Here is a 21,336-nt window from a genome sequence, read left to right as displayed (position 1 = left end):
GAAATGTCTGACCGGATGCTCGTCTCTTACTGTTGTGTACTTGACGTCGGCGGCGTCGTCACGCTGCAGACAAGTAGCGCTACCAGCCTGTGGATCCCACTAGTTAGCTAGCTGAAGCTGAGAGACGTGCCTTTATGTTTGACTTTCATCTGGATGCTATGTTGCACAGTCACGCTGAGTTTTGATTAGTGTATGATTTTTCTTTTTATTTTTTTTTTTTACAATTTCTGACTCCTGCGTTACCTAAATGTCAGACCTGGAGATGCCACCCAGAGCACATGGGGCCGGAGTCTTCTTAGAGCTGAGGAAAAGGCTGCAGAGTGGACTGCTTATTGTCGGGTGAGTTAATCATTGTTTGATGAAAGCTGGCGAGCTAAACAATAATCGCTAGTTTTTGGGAAGCTAACGTGACGCTAGCTCATAGCATTAGCTGCTTTAGCCCAATAATACGTGTGACCTGGTGCTGATGCTGCACCACGTTCATTAGATCATGTTATGGGTCGGTTGTTTCAGGGACACGTTCAAAGCTCTGACGGTAGCAGAAGTTCTCAACAATCCACCCTGTAGTCAAGATTTCACTGTCTCTACCTTGATCCCCTTTTTTCTTTTTTGTATTTTTGTATCATCAAGAAATGTGGCGAATGTAAACAGTGGTTACAAGAGAGAGACTAGTTTTGACTTTGGTTTCTGATGATTGTATCATAACTTTGTGCACTATAAAGTAGCCTATTACACTATGAAAATAAGTTTAGCTTATTATGATACTTGTGTAGTATTTATCAATGGTGGGAAATACCTTAGTGCGTTTACTCAAATACTGTACTGGAGGCTTATTCAATGTTGAGCTGTGTGTACTTCAGTATCTCCATTGAATACTTCTTTATACTTCTACTTCTGTATTTCAAAGCGAGCCTTTGTACGTTTTACCACTATACTTATGTGACAGCAATATTTACAACACTATATAAAACACGATATATTATGATTGATTAAACTACAGATTTGTATATTAAGTTATATTATTAAGTTTTGGTACATTATGTTTCTGATTCTTTTATACTTTGAATGTTGAAAGCAGGACTTTTAGAAGTAATTTAGTATTTTGTAGTGGGATATTGCTACTACTTGAGTTTCTACTCATAGTGTATATTTTTATGTTTGTAAAGCACTTTTTAAACGTAAAACTGCTATATCAATGATGCTTTTTTTTTTTTTCATATTACCAATTGATTTACTATACATTTATTCAAATATATAGAAGCAAAGATCAGGGGGATTTCTCCCTGGTAACAGGCACCTGTGCTTGCTGAATGTGGATGTGGTACACCTTCACTGTCACTAGATGGGGTCAATGAGATTTGTAGAGAACCTTAGAAGAGTCATTGGACTGTTATATGTATTATATATTATGATATCTCAAAACAGAGTACTTGACAGAAAAAAGAAACAGATTCTGTTCTGCACCAGAGATGAAATATTTATATACATTTATAGAATAGAATATATATATATGTATGTATGTATGTATGTATGTATGTATCTATGTGTGAGTGTGTGTATATACATATATGTATATATACATATATGTGTGTGTGTATATGTGTGTGTGTGTGTGTGTGTGTGTGTGTATACAGTGGATATAAAAAGTCTACACACCCCTGTTAAAATGCCATGTTTTTGTGATGTAAATAAATGAGACCAAGTTAAATCATGTCGGAACTTTTTCCACCATTAATGTGACCTATAATGTGAACAATTCAATTGAAAAACAAACTGAAATCTTTTAGGGGAAAAAATAAAAAATAAAAAAGTAAAATAATGTGGTTGCATAAGTGTGCACACCCTCTTATAACTGGGGATGTGGATGTGTTCAGAATTAACCAATCACATTCAAACTCATGTTAAATAGTAGTCAGTACACACCTGCCATCATTTAAAGTGACTCTGATTAATCCCAAATAAAGTTCAGCTGTTCTAGTAGGATTTTCCTAACATTTTCTTAGTTGCATCTTACAGCAAAAGCCATGGTCCGCAGAGAGCTTCCAAAGCATCAGAGGTACCTCATTGTTGAAAGGTATCAGTCAGGAGAAGGGTACAAAATAATTTCCAAGGCATTAGATATACCATGGAACACAGTGAAGACAGTCATCATCAAGTGGAGAAAATATGGCACAACAGTGACATTACCAAGAACTGGACGTCCCTCCAAAATTGATGAAAACTGGTCAGGGAGGCTTCCAAGAGGCCTACAGCAACATGAAAGGAGCTGCAGGAATTTCTGGCAAGTACTGGCTGTGTACTACATGTGACAACAATCTCCCGTATTCTTCATATGTTTGGGCTATGGGGTAGGGTGGCAAGACGGAAGCCTTTTCTTACCAAGAAAAACATCCAAGCCCGGCTAAATTTTGCCAAAACTTACATGAAGTCTCCCAAAAGCATATGGGAAAATGTGCTATGGTCTGATGAAACCAAGGTTGAACTTTTTGGCCATAATTCCAAAAGGTATGTTTGGCGCAAAAACAACACTGCACATCACCCAAAGAACACCATACCCACAGTGAAGCTTCGGGGCTGCTTTTCTTCAGCTGGAACCGGGGCCTTAGTCAGGGTGGAGGGAATTATGAACAGTTCCAAATACCAGTCAATTTTAGCACAAAACCTTCAGGCTTCCGTTAGAAAGCTGAAGATGAAGAGGAATTTCACCTTTCAGCACGACAACGACCCAAAGCATACATCCAAATCAACAAAAGCATGGCTTCACCAGAAGAAGATTAAAGTTCTGGAATGGCCCAGCCAGAGCCCAGACCTGAATCCAACTGAACATCTGTGGGGTGATCTGCAGAGGGCTGTGAACAGGAGATGCCCTCGCAATCTGACAGATTTGGAGCTCTTTTGCAAAGAAGAGTGGGCAAATATTGCCAAGTCAAGATGTGCCATGCTAATAGACTCCTACCCCAAAAAACTGAGTGATGTAATAAAATCAAAAGGTGCTTCAACAAAGTATTAGTTGAAGGGTGTTCATATTTATGCAAACAGGTTATTGTAAGTTTTTTTTATTTTTTATTTTTCCCCCTAAAAGATTTCAGTTTGTTTTTCAATTGAATTGTTCACGTTATAGGTCACATTAAAGGTGGAAAAAGTTCGGACATGATTTATCTTTGTCTCGTTTTTTTACATCACAAAAAACCTGGCATTTTAACAGGGGTGTGTAGACTTTTTATATCCACTGTACATACATATATGTGTGTGTGTGTGTATATACATATATATATGTGTGTGTGTGTGTGTGTGTGTGTGTGTGTGTGTGTGTGTGTGTGTGTATATGTGTGTGTGAATATATGTATAAGCAGACATGCCCTTTATTACCCATTTAAACAGTTCAAGTCATTGACTGTGGCTTAAATCTTCTTAGTCAGTGTGTTGTGTTAAGAGTATTGATGGCATAAGGATGAAGGACTTATTAGATCCATTATTTGAGATGCTAAAAGGCCTCTACAGTGCCTCCTGGCGCTCAGGAGCTCAGGCTGACTGAACAGAGAATGGGATATATCTGCCAGGAAACTCCTGGCTTTCTTCCTCTGCCTCTCAGTAAAAAGTTGGGTCAAGGGCTTTTGGGGTTTGCCAAATATTTCGGTGCAGTGTTTGTTCCGCGCTAAAGGCTGACTCAATAATCACTGTATTGAGACCTTGACTAATTACAGATCCCCCTGAATCCACATGTGTAGGATTTGATGTTGCCAAGTTTTGGGGATATTGGCTTGTTGTTCACTTATGATGCATTAAATATCAAGAACAGAGACTGTGAAATGATCCAGCCTCCTCAGTCGAGAGGTAATAATGAGTTAACACTAACACTGGTTTGGTCTCTAAACACAATGTTTCCTGAAGTCTTAAAATAATAGTTTGATATTTTTTTATAGTCTACACAGGCCTCCCCCTTCTCAAGAAGAAAAACAAACGATGTCTCCTGTTTCTTATATGTTCCTTTTAAACCCGTGTCTAAAGCGTCTGCTTGCATCCGTCCTCCAGGAAAGATGTGGCCAGAAGTCATGCAGATGTGGTCGTGACCGGTGGAGATTCCTCTCTCCACATCAAGACTCCCAGAGGCGAGCTGAGCCTGACTTTGCCAGCAGGAGTCACCTTCGAGCAGGGGTCCTGCACGCCAACACCTGCGGGAGAATCCTGTGGAGAGGAGCTGCATTTCAGACTTCGCATTGGTGTCACGCGAAACCCAGACGAAGGTAATGTCCGGGACAACTATGGAAACGCATCCAGACACGTGCCACCTCCCTCTGCTTTGCTAGACTCCTCAGTGCCAAGGCGAGAACAAAGTCTTTTGGTAGCTATTTAGAGCTTGCAGTCTATTCTGAATTAATTGGATTGAGTCACTTGGTCATCCGAGACTGTGAAGGTGTCAATTTTGCACCCAGGATCCCCAAAGTCCCACTAGCAACTGATCATCAGAGTCAGGAGAATACTCCCGTTAAGTTTTGATCTCATATCATCAAATCTGTGCCCTAGAGTAATTGCATAATACCCACAGACTACCATCTTTCAGCATTTCTTCATGTCACTCCCGGCGCAAGAAGAAGTTATTGCTAAGGACAGCCATCGACAAATCCAATCAATATCAGACTGATTGCCCGCTTCCTGTCAAAGCCACCTTCCCCACCCAGTGTTTTATCGACTCTGTGCTTTGTAGTACAAGGTTACCACCCTTTCGCCAAATGCGGCTCATTTATTTGTTTGCTTTTGGCGCTCCACAGAGACTTCTGACAGCGTGATTGAGACACTCCAGGCGAAGGAGACTTATTGCTTCCACTGCCAGGGCTGCATGACCAGGCTGCTGGAGGACAGGTGAGGAGCCGACAGACGGGGAACGAGCACCTGTAGAAACTGGGTTTTATTTACACCCTCATCCGCAGGAAGAGGAGCAAGTGTTTATTGACGGTGGGACCGAGCGGTTGAAGTGATAGTCTGGGAAAGAGAAAGTTGATGGATGGATGGAGCCGGAGCCGAGTCCACAGTCGTCCAGCTGACTGACTCCGTAGCGCTGAACCAGTGTGACGAAAAGGCCCGCGCAACCCATTAAAAAAACAATTGTGTTTCTCACCTTGAGGTGGTTTCAGGCGGAAAGTGGTATTGTTCTCATAACCCTCGGCTTGTAGCTTTTTCTGGTCAGCAATGTGACATGCTGAAAATTGCAATAGCTGCATTAAAGAGACCCTTGGCCTCTGGCAATGTTTCCCAGCAGTAACCCAACAAACATTCCTGAAAACGTTATTGTTTTGCTTTCAGCAAGAGGCTCTGGGAAGCAATAATGTCAGGGGAAGTGCTTGGAGCGTAAAAAGTAAAACATTTCGACAACGTTATGCCTCATTATGCTTTGTATCAATATGTACCATTATATGGCTGATCAGAGGAATTAATGCTACCATTGACTGCAACCATCACAAAGTACCCTGGGAATGTTTTTACAATATGGCCTTTAACACTAAGAGCTTTATTCAAATGAATAAATTAAATGTTTTATTAAAGCAGCACTTTATATATATTAACAATGGGTCAAATGTGATCACAAGTGACGATTCCATAGATGATTATTACCAAACTCGGCACCGTCCTCTCTTCTACCGTGCTTTTAAGCGTCTTTCAGCTCAGGGTTTTCGATTCTGAGCCCAAAACGTTCTCTCATGGCTCCTATCAACCTTGTTTCAACTGCAGGATGATGCTGTTTTCTGATCAAAAAGACTAATAAATCATCTGTACATTACCTGCTCAGGATCAAACAAAGACTGTGACTAGAAAGTGAACACAGTGGAGCATTTAGCAGCTTAAGAGCCAGATGTTTCCCTCAGAAGTTGATAGAGACCAAAACATGGAGTAAATATTTCGACTTAAACTCATCATGTGGCCAGAAACTTGACTTCAGGTTTGCTAATTTTGCTTCTACGGAGTGATGAGGTTCATCCAACCTTGAAAAATGAAGCGATGTGGTTCTGTGACAAAGAAAGACCCACAATTTCCCTTTTTTTATTGTTGTTATTTTCCCTCTTTAGAGAGTTTAAGCGAGTCCTTCCTCTCCCTAATGGCAACTGGAACGCCATCGTGGACGACTGGTGTTGCCACCCTGATCCGTTCGCCAACAAGAAGCTTTTGCCCAGAGCGGAGGATTGTTTGCTAGGTGACACCTTCCTCATGCTAGCCAAAGATGGCGGCTGTGAACAGACTCTCACTGAGGAGGTGAGCCCGGTTGGCTCAGAGGACAGTCACGATTCAAAGGTGAGGGATGCGCAGTGGAGAACAAGCAGATAGCTCCTTTTTATTCTTCGAAGGAAGACAAAGCCATTTAACCAGTATTACAAAGATTCCTGGAAAAACAAAGATTTTTGAGAGTTGTTAGTTTTGCAAATATAAGTCTGGATGAAAGTATGATTGGCCTTCAGATTGTAAGAATTATATCGATTAAAAAAAAACATCCTCTTTACATGCAGGGAGGGTGGAAGTGGGTAAAGCTCTAAATGGTGAATTCCAGATTTATTTTTGATAAAAGGCCAGCTCATATTCATATCATACAGTACACTCACACCCACTCCTCAGACCGCTGCAGCAGTGAAGTCAAACTCTAGCACTCTGCAGACGGGGATGGATCTCCCTACTCTTTTATTAGTCATTCTCGAATGGCACTCTTTGCATGACTGAGAGTGAGAAAAATAGAAAGAGAGGCAGATAGAAAGCGCAGGAGAACAAATTACACACTGCAAGCCGTAAATCTCTCTCTGCCTATTCTGCCTCCCATCCTGGCTGAAGTGGCAATTGATTTGAAAAGAGCCAAGTTAAAGATTTGTTTGTATCGTGATTGATTTTCAGCAATTATTTTGTTTCGTACAGAAAACGTGCCGCCGACTGGTACTTGTCTCCTGCAAGAGCTGTTCGTTGGTGCTGGGAGAGGCTGTAGCACCAGGTATACGTCGCTCCATGGATTATAATCATAGTTTATTTTTTTTTGTGCTTACAAGGTTTTTCTTCTGTGCCTTACAGGGACACTGAAACTGTACATCACACAGGTGGTGGTGGAGCCCGCTGTTGGAGACAGAAAGCCAGAAGCTTCACTTAACAGGCAGGTTTTTTTTATCCAAACTGCCAGTGGTGACAATTAGGCCGTTAAAGCACTTTTTTCTTTATAGGGAAATACACGAAAAGTGGCCGTCCCGTATCGGCGCTGTGTTCAGGCTTTTTCAATACAGGCTTCAGAGTCCAACACTTTGAAAAACCCAGCGTGCAAGTTTGAATATTTTATAGATTACGCACAAGCAAAAAAAATATTTTTTTCACCGTCTTTTGAGAACTCTTTGAACTTTAAAAGTTTCTGTACCTGAACTTAATAATTGGCTGCAATATTTTGACTCACAGTAATATTTTCAAAATTAGTACTGGGCGTACACATGACCATAAAACGTTACATATTTTTTGTAAGTTAGAAAAACGTGATTAATACCTCCATTCTGTTTTACACTAGGAGTACACTAGCAAGACGTAAATATGCTCTATAAAAACTTAGTGTATAAAGGAATGAACATCCTCTCTTTTGGACAGATCGCTCTACCTGGAGCAGACTGTAGCAGCCAGGCTGTTGGAGCTGTCCACCTCAATGAGCACCTTCCACTTCTCCATCCAAACTCCTGATGAAAAAGCCTTCTTATTGGTAAGAACAATCTGGCGTAATCAGAGAAGCACATGACATCTGAATAAAAATAGATTACTCAGATTGTTGATTAATGGGACGGGGTGAAATGGCAGGTCCTCCCAGCGATATTAAAAACGGATTTAAAGTGATTTGTTGAGCATACTGCAAAGCTTTTAGCTTCTTTGAAATCAGCGACAAGTGGCTCTGTGTAGAGCAACATTGACACACAACTGCATGTCATTAACAGCAATTTTGAGAGTTCTTTAGTGTTTATACTACAATAATCATTTTATTTTAACCGAATCTGCCAGGTGATATTTGTTTGCTCACCATTTGCATAAAATACCTTTGTATTCCACAAAACTGTAGGACAGTGAATAAAAAAAAAAAAAAAGGTTGCAATACCAATATAATTCATCTTGTGTGGAATTTGCTGAATTCTAGATTCTATAATAAATCTAAAATAAAAAAGTATTCTCATCATATCCAAGGGGCATGACATATGCTGATGTTGTACTTTTGGTAATTCCAACACCAACTGAAGGCAGCATTTCTACTCTTAGCTTGTCAGTCTGTCGGAGCTCTCGGCTCCCTCTGTGTGAGCAGCCACCAGCATCCTCCACAGCTCAGAAACACTAGTGAGAGGGAGTCGTGACTGGACCCCACCGATTCCTTCAGCACTGTTTGAAAACACATGAGGGCTAAGAAACAACAGTGTGTGTGCTGGTTAACCTTCCCAGTGCAGGAGCATAGAAGTTTGAAAGGTACATATTAGTTTAAAGGTTAGAGTAACAGCTAAGGAGAGAGCCATGTTTTAACCAAAACATCATGTGTTGGAGGATCAAACGTAGTTGTTTTTATTAAATGGTGGCTAGCAGTTATAACTAAAAGGACCTGAGTCAGACCCTGGATCTTCTCACGTGTTATAAGTTCATTGTTTATAAGCTCACTTGAATACATATTGCGAGTCCATGTGGCGGCGTGTGATTCCCTCATGTCATGTGACATCCGGCCTGTGTGTCCCATGTGTGAAGTGACCCTGTCGGCTCCTCCTGCAGGTCTGGCTGCTGAACAGCGACTCCATCACGGCGTCAGTCCCGGAGACGTGCGTCGGCGGTGAAGGGTCCCTCGGCTCCCCGGCTCTTCACGGTCCATCACCCAGAGCTGCCAGAGCCCTGAAGCTCCTCTATACCTCCTGCTCCGACACCGGCACCCAGCAGAGAGAGTGAGCGAGAACTCGTAACGCATCCTCCACCCTCCGCCTCCCCTTTTACAATCTTTGTTTTCCTCTTCTTAATCTTATCCTTTCATCTTTCCAGCGCACCCTCTCAATCACCACCTGTCTCAGCTCACTGCGAAGGGATGAAAGACTGCTTTGTTTGGCGAACAGATTTTTTCGGCCTTAGAACACTTTGCACTAAGGGTCCCTGCTCAGGCATAATTGTCTGGTATTTTATTTTTTTGAGAAATGAGATTGCCATCAAAGGTGTTTATCGTCTCCATGTTGTCACTTGTGTAAGCCACGCTTGTGTTTTGTTGCGCACACAGGGGATGTTGTTTTGACGGGAGCGAGGCTCTGTGTGCCTTGCTGTGATGCATTAGAGAGGTGTAGGTGGATGTGCTGCATGTGGTTCTCCATGTTCAGTTCAGCAGCACCCCACTGGAAGAGCCTTCCACCCTCATTATTTTCAACTGAATCAGCACTCAGCGTTTTCCCTTCCTCCTCCCCTTCTCCTCCTCCTCCTCCTCCTTCACCCTGCAGCCGCGTGGAGTGAAGGCAGAACAGAGACGTTTTGTTGTTTCGACAAGCCCGCTGGCTGACTGGCGGAGAAAAGGGTAATTAGTGGTAAAAACTCTCATGAAAGGAGAAAGGCTTGTCTTCACAGTCAGAGCAGTAAGAGTGCATTTCAAATGACATGATAAACTGTAGGAGCTGAGTGATGCACAGGAAACTGTTTCACCAGAGGTGCATGCTGGGCGCCAAGAGAGACGTCATCGTGGTTAAACAAGCCGTGACAGGAACTTCTGACTGGAGCACTGCTGTTTTGGTAAAAACAAAATAGGAATGAACAACTTTTTTACTTATTGTGTGAATTATTTCATACAGAAGAGTTCATATTAACCCCTGCTAGAAAATAAATGAAAACATTTGTTCTTCTCTCAGGCAGAATCGTTAGATATGTCCTAAGCCGAACATTTTGGCCATGTTAGATAAACTTGTCAGTGCTCTCTGGTGGACAAACTATGTAATGGTGGCACTGTTTCTAAATGACTTCTTTGACATTTCTGTACTCCAATGTGCTAATATCGGCCGATGTATCACCCTGACTGATTTATCAGTTTACCTCTATTCTTTATGTTGTTTAAAGATGCCAAATTCGAGTTTCATAGCATTAATAAATAAGCAAAAAACGATTTTCTATGTAAAGATATCGTGGGGTAAAGTCTACCTGAGCAAAGACGAAGTCAGTCTCCCTGTGTGTGTGTGTGTGTGTGTGTGTGTGTGTGTGTGTGTGTGTGTGTGTGTGTGTGTGTGTGTGTGTGTGTGTGTGTGTGTGTGTGTGTGTGTGTGTGTGTGTGTGTGTGTGTGTGTGTGTGTGTGTGTGTGTGTGTGTGTGTGTGTGTGTTATAATCCGAACTTCGCTGTGCTTTGTCAACGTAGCCGTGCATGTGAGTCCCAGTGTGTGTGTTTGCCGGTTTCAGCTGATAGTGTTGTCCTAACCTACAGCCTAGCACCGTTAGCTGCTAGCCAAACGCTCAGCCGCCATGTTGAGAGCAGTGTGGAGACAATCCCTCAATCATAGATATGAATCCAGAATTTAGCACCATTTTAAAGTCTGAGCTTTGACATTTCTCTGAAGTCTTGCAAAGCTAAACGCCGGTGTTACTCACACTTCCATTTCCCCCCTACATAATTCACCATTCATCCTTCATCACTCAGCTCTGACATTTTTAAATTAAATGTTTTGCCTGGGGAGTTAAATTCCCTGGATGATGGCCCTCTTATTCAGAATACAGTCGGTTACAGTCGGCGGCAGCCAGAGGTTGCAGTGTGTGTTGTTAAATCTGCCAATAATTGGCTGGAGAATCAGTGAGCCAGTGCCTAAGTGGATTACGCTTGTCACTAATGGCGGGTGACTTGATTATGATTTGAGTGAAAGTCGCAGGCGCCATCACAGTCGGGCGCAATGTGAATGAGGTCTCATGGATGTGGCAATTGAGGCTAATGGAGGTTGTATGGGCGACTAATTTTCTATAGAAATCATTCTGACCAATCAAACCTTATTGTAGATAACATTAACAACATTTCCACGCACAAAAAAATAATTTGATTTGCTTTGTGAACAAACCCTATTGAGATGTTTTTGATTGGCTAAAAGCAATGTCCCCATGAATGTAAACCTAGCTAAAGCAGCAGTGTTTCCTCAATGTGATGCCTTAAGTAGAACTGTTAAAACTTGAGAACACTTTTCCCTCTTGGGAACTGCACAGATGGCTAAATGTCACCCAAACAAACTGAATCAGCACCACAAACCGACAGAGCGTCCATCTTTCTTTCCTAAATCACTCTTCCTCTTCTCCTCTCAGTCTTTTCCTCGTCTCGTCTCTCACACATACATATATCGAAGCCACACACACACACACACACACACACACACACACACACACACACACACACACACACACACACACACACACACACACACACACTCATCATCAATCCACTTTTATGTATCCGTAGTTATCTAATTCAGTTTACACTTTAAAACTGCTTAATTAAAGCATCAGGGCGAAGCACTTCAACATGGGGATTTACAGCAGCTATTCTTGGCATCTCCTCGGTTGTGTAATGCTGTGGCGGTCACTATAAATCACTCCTACTCTACTCTGTGTGTGTTTTCAGCATCGTATCTAGTTGGGAGGCCAATGCCATAGGACATCCCGTGGTGCTGCCGCTGAAGGTGTGTGAGGAGCTGCTGCAAGTGATAGATGACAGCAACTCTACACTTCCTGCCTCTATGCGATGCATGAGGTCCTATGAGGTGAGACAGTTACCATGCACTAAAATGGGCAACAGATAATGACGAAGGAATGTTGATAGCGAAGCCACATATTTTTTGATATTTGTAAAAGCGTACCTTGATTCTGGGTTATATAAGCAGAGAGATGCTGGAAGTTTCTTTTGTGAAAAGCAGCAGGGCCTCTTTTAGCTGACAGGCAATCACTTATTTCACTGACTTACTTACAGCACCCTGTTTATCCGTTATTCAGTAGTGCTTGACTTGTGCTTTTATCCCGCCTTTATTCATTTCATGATTCAGAGCTTTTCAGTTAACAGCTTTGCTCTAGGGATTATGTGGGTCAAATGTAAGGTTTTACTTTTGTCAGCCCATTTCCAGCTTCCCTATACCTGTAATTGTGCAAACTGTGTGTATTTAGCTCGAGTTGACGAGGACAGCCCTTTGACCAGGAAATGAGAGGTGTGTTAACTTTGCTGACAACTCTGTTCTCCCAGCTCTTTTTAACATAGTGATGGGTAATTAGCGCCATTATCCTCCACTTCCTGCTCAGAAAGTTAAAGAACTGACTCCCACCACTTCATCAAGCTTTTCCATCTGCTAAATAGTACAAGAGCTAGAATAAAATAAGGAGAGCAAACCCTTGAGAGGTTGTCTGTTGTTGGATGTTTTGTGAAGCTGCTGTAAGCCTAGACAGGAGGTGTTCAGTTTAGACAGTGGAGTAACGCATAGAAGAAGGATTACCTCCTTGCCAGGAAAAAAATAACCTATGCAAGTACAAAAAAATCACACAATCATTCTGTGTCAAGACAAACCAAGGAAATGGTTGTCTTAATTTTGACGGACACATTCACTATATCTTCCTTATTATACTTAAGATGAACACAACTAGCTCCATACTCGAAGAACAGTGCTGCTCCTTTATTTGCATATCTTCTTCATGGATCATCACTTTGTGATTGTGCCGACTATTGTTTTTTTGCCTGTGAAAGATTTAGCCTCAGTCTTTAAGTACGATGGTATATATATTCATCCATCAAGTACATATTTAGGACCCATGTTTTAATATACAAGTCAGCGAGTAAAGTTATCCAACAAATGCAACTAATGTTAGCTCAGTTAGCTAGCTACAGCTGATACAATCTGCCAGCAGAGCATGCCATCCATGTTTTCAGTAAGATATGAGAAGCTTATTTTGTCTACCTGTCTAAATCATATCCCTACTTCAGAATATACTTCAAATTTTGAGTTGTCAATCTGACACCCTCTGCTATGTTAAGCTTTCTATTCTCACAGCACATTTATATAATAAATGTGAGTGCTTTTTGTAAGTTAGGAGGTGGGGGTTGTGATTGGTCCATTATACCAAAAGGTTTTTGGTTTACCCTAACAACAATGAAAGAGAAGCAGACATTCTGAACTCATCTATTGCAACACGATCTCAGAGAGACAATATTAGTATTTCACTATCATGCTTTTGATTGTTGGAATAACACAATATCAAAACTGATATTCAGCAGTATGTCACCTTAAAAGAAGTGGAATTAGCAGTAGAGGGCTCACTTACACCGGAATGCCATTCTAATTATTTCACCCCCAGTAGGCTCCTCTCATGTTATAAAGGTATTGTGCCTCACACCTTAAAATACTTACTGTGGTTTCGCTCTCACTCCGCAAGCCCTGAAGATGATAAACTCCATTTTGTCTCACACGTTGTGGTACAATGATAAATAGCATTGTTGTTTGCTGAGGTAACAACATGAAGTTGGGGGTTAGGGGGAGAAATTAGGCTCTGCTGAAATGGAGAAGGCTGCTGATAAAGCGCAGGACACCGTATATGTCTGCTGGTGGAAGCAGTTACAGCAGTAAAGTAGAGTGTGATAAATCGACACACTTGAACACTTCCTGATAGTAGAAGCTTACACTAAAGGCGGGTGAGGACGGGAAGGTAATGTGATCATAGGGCCATCTAGAGTTACCGGAGATGGTCAGAGAGTGTCTTGAGAGTCCCTTTTTTTAAAACACTGTTTGGAAAAAAGAAGAAACTCAGGCAACTCAGGCCAGAATGTCAGAAGTGGAGGACCAGCATGCAGCGGAATGGCAGTCTATGAGCTATGGTTAACCTACTGTTGGCTCACTTACGCCTCATTTAATGGGAAATTTGACATTGACTCATTGCGTTTGGGTTGACGTTTTTTAATGGATATGATAACATTTTGGCCACCAACTTCATCGTTGTATTGGTGCAACAATATTTCTAAATAGATCCTTACAGTGGAGTCCATTAGGGAAAGCAGCATTTTAATTAACACATTAAAACTAACTATTCTAAATAGCTTATTTGGACGAGAAAATGAAGGGGAGGGGGGATGAAGGTATCTTAAAGGGCCAGCACACCCATTCAGATGCTTTAACTTATTCTGGTTGACAAGAACTCTGGTCAGGTTGAAATGGAGCTATGCTGAGAGCTACGAGAGATCACCAAACTCTCTGTGCTAATGGACTTTCTTAATGACATTTTGATATGTCATGGCTGTATTAGCACAGGTGTAATTAATAACAACTGTGTTCCATTTAGATGAGCCCGTTCCAGGGATGCTTGAAGGTACTGAACCATAATTATTGTCATTCGTAACACCTGTGTTTTGCTTTGCCATAAGTCAAAATGCCTGCTGGGAGTTAGCATACTGCTAGCCAGAAAGAAGCAAATCTAGCACGATGCTTATACAGTTATGAGATGATTAATTAATGAGGGCTGAATTCCATTTAGCTGCTTCAGCGTCAGGCTCCTGGTATTGTGCATGCTAGCTCACTGCCATGCTTCCATGTCTTACTGGTACGTTTTAATAGATCAGAGCCATCGTTAATGTTACGAGTCACACCTGTGCTTCTCCTACGATGACAAGTCAAAATGTCGCTGTGAAGACGGATTCTACCAGCACCCTGGAACTGGCTCACCTAAATGTCATGCAGTCATTATGGTTATTAATTACACCTGTTCTTTTCCTGCTATGATGCCAGAATGCCTGCTATGAAAAAGGTTGACTTGTTAAAATATATATATATATATATATATATATATATATATATATATATATAAAAAAACCCCTACTAGCTAAAGAGAATACCTCAAATTCAGTTAAAATGATTTGTTTATAAACACTTAAGTTAAAGGTGGATCTCAGCAACTGCTCACATTTATTATCAGCACAATATAAGAGTACCAACCCCAACAGCCCAACCCATCTATAACAGCATTAACACAAGGTTTGCAGGTAACTGTTTTGAATGCGGTGTGTGTGTATATGTGTGTTATTCTGGATAATTTCAGCCCTGCAAATAGATCAAAGCCTGAACCATAACCCAGCCTGTTATTATTCTGCATGTGGAATGTCTACTGTTGTCTGGGGCGCTGTGTTCCCCGCCCTCCATCCCTGGGCCTGCCAGTGTAATGGGGTGTAAAGTGGCTCAAGCTCCAAGTGTCACTCTTTAACTTGGGCAACAGACAACACCTCTCTCCTCCCCGCACCTCATTAATCTCCTCCTCACTCCCACTGAGATGGCATGTAGGTTAGACAGACACTGATCCAAGAACTGCTCCAACGTTTCACAATGAAGAACTGAGTGGATGTATCGATCATACATTGCCTCAGTCTTTCCGCAATCCACACAGCTATCCACCAGGAGCGGCTGCATTTTGTCCAATTAAATTACTTCCCCCAAGACGCACACGTCTTGATTCAATGCACGTGGACCAATTGATGAGTAGGGAAATTGATAAACAGGGGAGTGGTTCTGTGAAGCTGTTCTTAGTCAGTGTTTTATATCCGGTACAATATAACTGAGGCTAATAATGTCAAAAAGTATAATTTTTTTCATAAACTTGAATTGTCAGTATCTTTTGGTTAAGTGTGCATTGCTGCTTCTACGACTTGGAGTGACAGAAGCTGAATGAACATGTAGCAAACTGTTTTAACTGCTTTTCTTTAGCTAATTATTTCAGCAGTTTATGCATTACTTTTGGCAAACTTTATCAGCTATTCATTCATAACATTAAGCTAACTTTTTTAGACATTACTTTAAGCTAACTTTTTCAACTATTCATGCATTACTTTCAGCTCCCTTTTTCATATTTTCCTGCCTTACATTTAGCTAACTTTTTCAACTGTTCCTACACTTCTTTTAGCTAACCTTTTCAACTATTCATGCATTACATTTAGCCAACTTTTTCATGCATTTCTTTCAGCTCCCTTTTTCATCTTTTCCTGCATTTCTTTTAGCTAACTTTTTTAGCTATTCATGCATTACTTTAACCTAACTTGTTCAACTATTCATGCATTACATTTAGCTAACTTTTTCAGCTAGCATTTTCAACTAGTCATGCATTACTAGCATTACTAAAGCTAACTTTCCAATTCTATGCTAGCTCGCTAAATTGTTTTCATACACTGGCAACACATGGCTTTAAGGTGTTACAGTACAACTGGTAGCTTACTCATTATTGTGACACAGTTACAATAAAATAGTTAAAGTCAGCATTACACCAATTGCTAATTGGGATTGCTATTTTCCTCCGCAACACGAATATGTGAATATATTTAAATAAAATCATTATTGTTGTTGTTTCATGATTCAGCTTTTCTGGCCAGGGGGTGCAGTTACAAATGTCAGTTGTGCATGTTGTTAAATTATTTTGTTTCCTTACTAGCAACTAGTACACCAGTAACAGAAAGGTTTTAATTCTTCATAGGCATTAATCAGTCCATGTGCTCCCGGTTCAGAAGCAGGTTGGGCGTGCCTGCCCGTTCAGAAGGGGCCGATAGCTTGGCCCACGGAAGTGCTGCTTACAGGGAAGTGAAGACATGCTAGAATTTGTCTCGAGATATGCGGAAATACCTACATACACACAGAACAGGCAGACAAAAATTCCCTGCTTTAAAGTTAGATATCATGTCCTTAATGTGGGGTGGAGTCACCCCAAGGACAATAATAGAAATGCATCATTATATAAGTCAGTGAATATATCCTTGTCCATCTCTGGTATCTGCTTGATCTGCAGGACTCCCCCGTTTAGTGTAGTAGCAGCAGCTGCTACATCTTTCTTTCATCACATTCTGCTTTTCCTCACCTCTTTCTGTCTCATCTCGTGTGAAGAAACATTCTCCGTGCTGCTTGCCAAGTTTGAAGTGTTATGCCAACAGTCCTTGGCACCGAGCATCAAAGAGTATGTCTTTGCTCAAAAGACTTCCTCGTGTCTTCTCTCCTCATGACATTGTCTCAGAACCTTTAATACCAATATATTAACCCCTGTTCTGCAGAGGCCCTTAATCTCTTGTTGCAACTAAAAATATTACTCCAGTGATGTTTTAAATTTTGCCGTGCTTTAGCTCAAATAGATTTTAATGAGATCAAAGTGTAACACCCTTAAGCATATTATCATCACTGTTTCTGGGAAAGACCTGCTGTCAGCATTGCTACAAGTTTCATGTAACTTTCACACAGTTTATTACAAACTAGCTGAGAACCTTTTTTGTTTGCTGTTTTATAATCTAAACAGTTGAGTCCTAAAAATAAATGTATGTACTCAGCAGAAACAAGTGGAACACTTTAATGAGTTATCCTCGAACACCCAAACCACAAATGAGTTTGTTTCTCTCTCTCCTGTTGTTTTTGTCACATAGAGCCTAACGTTAGCTAGCTGTCAGGTATTAGCTTGCGTTAGCATTGTTCCAGTGGACTTAACCAGACCAGCACAACAACAATTAAAACTTACCTTTTACCTTGCCCTGTTCTATGTGTATGAACTACGGCAGAGAGAAACAGACTTAACATAATTGCGGCGTGGGAGTTCGAGTTAAACTTGTGAAAGCCATTGCCGTGGGTGCACGGTCGTGCCTGAGGTTTCGGAGCACACTGCGGGTTCTCTCTTTAGCATACAGATATATGTAAATGATGTTCTCCTTGCGCCTCTGCACGCTCAACCGTCTCCTCAACGCCGAAACAGTGGCAGAAATTTGAAACAAACCATCAGTGAAAACTCCTTCTGAAAATCTGAACATTGTGATTGAAGAACACATCAGAATAGATAAATAATATAATTTATTGCTTGTGTTTTATTTTCAGTGCCAATACAACTTTCTTTCCAAATCAAGTGTCTCAGTGCCAATATTTCCTTTAAACCCTGGTCTTGTTTTCAATGCCAAATAATATTTCCGATGCCGAAATGTACTATCTCTGTCCAGCATCTATCTATTCGAGTTTCATACATTCACACTTTGGGGCTTCCCAGTGCAGCCCCAGCTCCAATGTTAGCCACTGTACAGCTCATCAAGGGGAATACCAATATTTATTTTCTTTTTTCAAGCTTCAACCTAGCAACCCTCCATTAGGAAGCCAGCTTCCCTCCTCCATGTAGATTCCCGTCGCTCTGGTTCCTCATCACACTTTGTCTTCTTGTTCGGGGACGCTCAAGTTCACCTCTTGTTGCCGTTTGTTATCATCTGTATGAATTACCATTGATGCGCTTGAGTGGTGAGCAGACACTGGCATGGGGATGGAGAAGACAGGGCCTTGAGTGAGGCAAATGCCCTCATCCATCATCCCAATATAGAGCCCTCAGTGGAGCACAACCAATGTCTGCAGCAGGCAAACACCCAGGAATAGCAGATGGAGGGGGAGAGAGAGAGGGAGGGAGGGCAGGGCAGGGCAGAGCTGATTAGTTTTCTGTGCTTTGTTTATCTGCATGTGTGTTTTTGAAGTTGATTAAATCTCTACCACCTGTGGTGTTTTTGTTGTTTGAAGACAGTAATTGCAGATAATGTGTTTCTGTGCTGATCAGCAGACCTTAGAGATCCAGTACAACTGTGCTTTGGGGAATGAAAATCCTCCTTGTACAGTTCAAACCAGAGTTATCTAAAAATGGCAAAGTTATCCTATTTTTATTTTTATTTTCATGTTTTGGAGCAGAGGGAACTATAGATTTGAACATTTTCTAAATGTTTGCCTGTTGTTCATAGGTGGCGTACCTGAGACTGTGAGGTCAAAGGGCCGAAGCCAGGCGGTCAAGACTCCACTCATCATTCTTGGAGAATTCGCAAAGATCTTGGACAGCTGAGAGGGGAACTTTCGTGAACAAGGACTATATGCTTGTATACGTTCAGGTGACATCCTGCACAGTTTTCCAGGAAGTATGAAATTGCTGCAGTGAGAAAACACAGCGAGCCTGGAATAGTTTCTTCAGTCAAATCGAGTTGTGGTTATCGGTTTTTGCCACTGTCAACATGTTTGGTAGTGTGTCATCACCTACAAGCAGATTCACGTTGAAACAGGTTGCTGCGACGCTTCTAAATGTTAAAGCATCTCCAGTGAATGCAAAACTGGAAGAGAATGACAACACCATCAACATTGTTTAACATAAAATAGAAAGTTCCTTCTCTTTGTAGTTGTTTATACTTTTTTATCCCAATGTATGATTATATCCAAATGTATCATAGCTGTTCAAAAGCATGTGTATGTGTACATTGTATGTTTTTCCCTTCCTAAGCTTTATTTTGTATTTCTCTTACCATTCTCAACAAAAGCAGATTAAACTTTTGTATTTTTTAAAGAATCACCTCTTCTTCTCTTTTCTGCTGGAGAGCACTGCTGATTCATATCTGGGACATTGTTCTTGAGTTGGCCCTTTTATGAAAGCTTATTATAGAGGCACTTCAGCCCCAGGGTACAGCAGTCCATCCTCCACTTGAGTGTAATTGCAACTTGTGAAGCTAGGTGATTTTTTGTCTAGTTTTTGTCTAGGTTTATTTGTGCCAATGATTGATGGTGTTTATGTAACGTGCGTGGTAGCGAGAATCATTGGGAAAAGTGTATGGTTAAACACTCTTCACCTTCTAATGTTCATCATGATGGTTGGTCAAGTAGCTCTTACAATATGTCAAAGTACTTTTTACACATTAGTGGTGTGAATCTAGGGATGGCAAAGTCTGTCTGTTATTTGGTCAGTCCAACACCAAGACAAAGACTATAATATCTCAAACTATTGAATATGCTGCCATCCATTTTTATTCAGATATTCATGGTCCCCAGAAGATGAATCCTATTGACTTTGATGAGCCACTGAGTTTTCTTCTGCCATCATACATTTGACATTTACATTGACAATACATTTTCTACACACAGTCATGTCCTCAGAGGTTACATTCTATTAATTTAGATCAGGGCTTCCCAAAGTACCCATAAGGGTTTGATTTGGCCTGCCAGGCATTTAATTAAGGGAGCTTGGGATCCTAGTACACTTATTTGTGTAGTATTACTTTTTTAGTGTATTAGTATTACTTATGAATAGGTGTTTGTTTTCTTAGGCCCTCCAAGGGAAAACGTCTTGGCTCCCATGATTTAGATGATATCCTGACTTTTTATCTAGTGCCACTATTAGGTCAATGTTTTCACCAATCCAGGTACATTTGTCAATATCTTCCAGCTGCAGTGGCACTACATATTGTACAAACATTCATGGTTCTCAGATGATGTATCGTACTGTCTTGAGTGATCCTCTGAAAATTCCTGGAGCACCACCATGTCTCACAAACTATTGGATGGATTGCCATGACATTTGTTAACACATTCATCTTCCCTATAAAATGAATTTTGATGACTTTTTATTTTTTTCATTTCATTTGAAACCTAATACTTACAAATCCAGTATCATGAAATATTGACATTCCCTTTAGCCATAGCTGTACTTTGTGTCAATTAGCAATTGTTAGCATACTGACATTCTAAACTAAGCAGGTGATTATGGTAAACATTGTAGCTGCTAAACATCAGCATGTTAGCTTGTGACATTAGCATTTACCTCAATGCACCAGTGTACAGTACAACCTCAGAGCTCCTAGCATTGCGTACAGTCTTTATCTGTAATCAAGTTATCTTTTTATGAAGGTACATGTTTCTTAATATATCGGTCAATGACGACTAAGGCTTCTAAAAAGATCATTTTAAAGTATTTTCAAATTGGATATAATGCATATTTTTGTGTGTGGAACAATGTTGTTGAACAAGTTTCATTTGTTAAATTACTTTTCAAAGTGGTTAAATTCATTTTTAACAGTATTTTTGAACGTCACTGGCTAAAAAATGTCAGGTGGCGCACAGGAATATTTGTTAAAATGTATATCATTTCCTACCATACATTTTAACTTAAATCTTCGGCAAGTATCCACACATATTTTTTTTGTGGATGTGTTTTGTATTTTTAATAATTTAAGATCATTGCAGTCTATTGGCCAGGTTTTTGGTATCTTAAGCATTCGATTTTACATTTAAAATGATAGAAAATAATGATGCAAATATACAAATGAACACATGCAATACAATAGTTATTAACATTATAGTTATTGTTGTGGTTGTGCCACCTGATAACATTAATAATGACAGAATTATGGCTGAATAATTGCGTTTTTATTTCAAATACAAAAAAATAATGCAAGTCAAAAGTCTCTATTGAAGTTAAAGTAGTAAATATATTTATAGTATCATAGTAATCATGTTCAGTATATAGCAACGAGAATGGTGCAATGGATTGATTAGATGGACAGACTGTAATGGATTGTGATTGAGCAACATCTT

At 40.6% G+C, this 21,336-nt stretch overlaps 1 protein-coding gene across 1 annotated transcript; it reads left to right on the top strand.

Moving 5' to 3' along the window:
* Window positions 1-56: 56 nt before the first annotated feature.
* ube3d (ubiquitin protein ligase E3D) lies at window positions 57-20,324 on the top strand. The gene is made up of 10 exons (XM_054621957.1): window positions 57-339; window positions 4,033-4,244; window positions 4,770-4,860; window positions 6,063-6,285; window positions 6,895-6,967; window positions 7,045-7,123; window positions 7,600-7,708; window positions 8,749-8,915; window positions 11,595-11,733; window positions 18,726-20,324. Exons 1-10 carry the CDS (start codon window positions 248-250, stop codon window positions 18,744-18,746), a joined length of 1,206 nt encoding a protein of 401 aa, XP_054477932.1. The 5' UTR covers window positions 57-247; the 3' UTR covers window positions 18,747-20,324.
* The last annotated feature ends 1,012 nt before the right edge of the window (window positions 20,325-21,336 follow it).

The sequence above is a fragment of the Anoplopoma fimbria genome, chromosome 20, assembly GCF_027596085.1.
Source record: "Anoplopoma fimbria isolate UVic2021 breed Golden Eagle Sablefish chromosome 20, Afim_UVic_2022, whole genome shotgun sequence".
Lineage (NCBI taxonomy): Eukaryota > Metazoa > Chordata > Actinopteri > Perciformes > Anoplopomatidae > Anoplopoma > Anoplopoma fimbria.
The sequence above is the reverse complement of the archived record's forward strand: the minus strand, read 5'-3'. Positions and strand labels throughout refer to the sequence as shown.